Genomic DNA, 1367 nt, shown 5'->3' on the forward strand with positions numbered 1-1367 from the left:
CTTCCCTTCCTTCTCCCTCCCCTCCCTCCCTCCCACCCTCCTTCTTTTTCTTTCTTTTCTTCCCTATCTCCCTCCATTCTTTATTTCTTTTGAGGTCAGGTCTCATTAAGCACACCAGGCTGGTCTTGAACTCACAGCAATTCTCCTGCCTCAGCTTCCTGAGTGCTGGGGTCATAGGCATGTGCCACCACACCCCACTTCTTATAAGTGTTGATAAAAGGTCAAACTAGATCAAGAGTTCTTGGTTAACAACAACTTCTTTTGTCTTGCAGAAAATTGTTCGGGAGGGGCTGAGTATGTAGATTGCAAAGATCCCAAGGCTCAGAGACGGACTGATAAAACCTGTGGCACCCGGAATATTCCTGCTTTTGAGGTAAATAACATGGCATTAGAGTGGAGCCTTCTGAAACTTTTAATTTTTTTCAGGGTTGATAGAAACTACATTTATAGGAAAAATAATTAGATCACGCAAGCACGTGCATATGTGTGTGTGCGCGCATGCATGTAAGTGGGCTGTTTTGACTTGCCGAATGTTGGCAATTTATTACAATACGTACAGTTGGAACATTTGCGCATTTGTCTTGGCTGTTGATGATGTGACATGACAACAGTGTCTCAGGGTGTCGGTTCTGAATGTTTCCTTCTAGGGGGACTTGCCTTGCAAACGTGGGTGCTACTGTCCAGCAGGAATGGTTCGAAATTCTAAAGGGACGTGCGTCTTTCCTGATGACTGCCCCTGCTCTTTCGGAGAACGAGAGTATGAACAAGGAAGTGTCACTTCCGTTGGCTGCAACGAGTGGTACGTGATAACGGGTCAAACCCACATTCGTTTGCTTGGGGTGTTTGGAAATGTAGAGCTGGCTTTCAGTTTGTGTGGGAGCCAGGACGTCATACCTAGCTAGAGCTATTTGGGAAAAATAGTGGACAACTTAAGTTAGGAGAGAATACTACTTTTTTTTAAAAAAACAAACTTTGTATAGTATTACGTATAATCGATGGCGGTAATGGAGACACTACAAAAATTAAGCCAAGATACATTTTATGATTCTTTAGAAAAATAATAAAAATAAGTGAATCATGGCATAATCACCACACTCTTTCATTTTTCTCCTTTTAGTACTTGCATAAAGGGATCTTGGAACTGTACCCAAAATGCATGTCAAACGACCTGCCACATCTACGGGGAAGGGCACATTAGAACCTTTGATGGAGAAAGCTACACTTTTGATGGTCTCTGCCAGTATACCTTTCTTGAGGTAATTGTGTGTGTGTGTGTGTGTGTGTGTGGTGGTCTGTGTATTATAGTTGGTCTTTTTTAAAACAGCCCCAGCAGGTCTGGACCTCATTATGTGGACCAGCCTGGCCCC

At 43.3% G+C, this 1367-nt stretch overlaps 1 protein-coding gene across 1 annotated transcript in view; it reads left to right on the forward strand.

Moving 5' to 3' along the window:
- Window positions 1–1367, forward strand: part of LOC115069707 (mucin-19-like) — a 64568-nt gene that overhangs the window by 27901 nt on the left and 35300 nt on the right. Inside the window, 3 exon segments of the mRNA XM_029561873.1 lie at window positions 273–373; window positions 648–799; window positions 1118–1363. Coding sequence (XP_029417733.1) covers window positions 273–373; window positions 648–799; window positions 1118–1363 — 499 coding nt within the window.

Source organism: Nannospalax galili, unplaced genomic scaffold (genome assembly GCF_000622305.1).
Source record: "Nannospalax galili isolate Female #2095 unplaced genomic scaffold, S.galili_v1.0 scaffold454, whole genome shotgun sequence".
Classification (NCBI taxonomy): Eukaryota; Metazoa; Chordata; class Mammalia; order Rodentia; family Spalacidae; genus Nannospalax; species Nannospalax galili.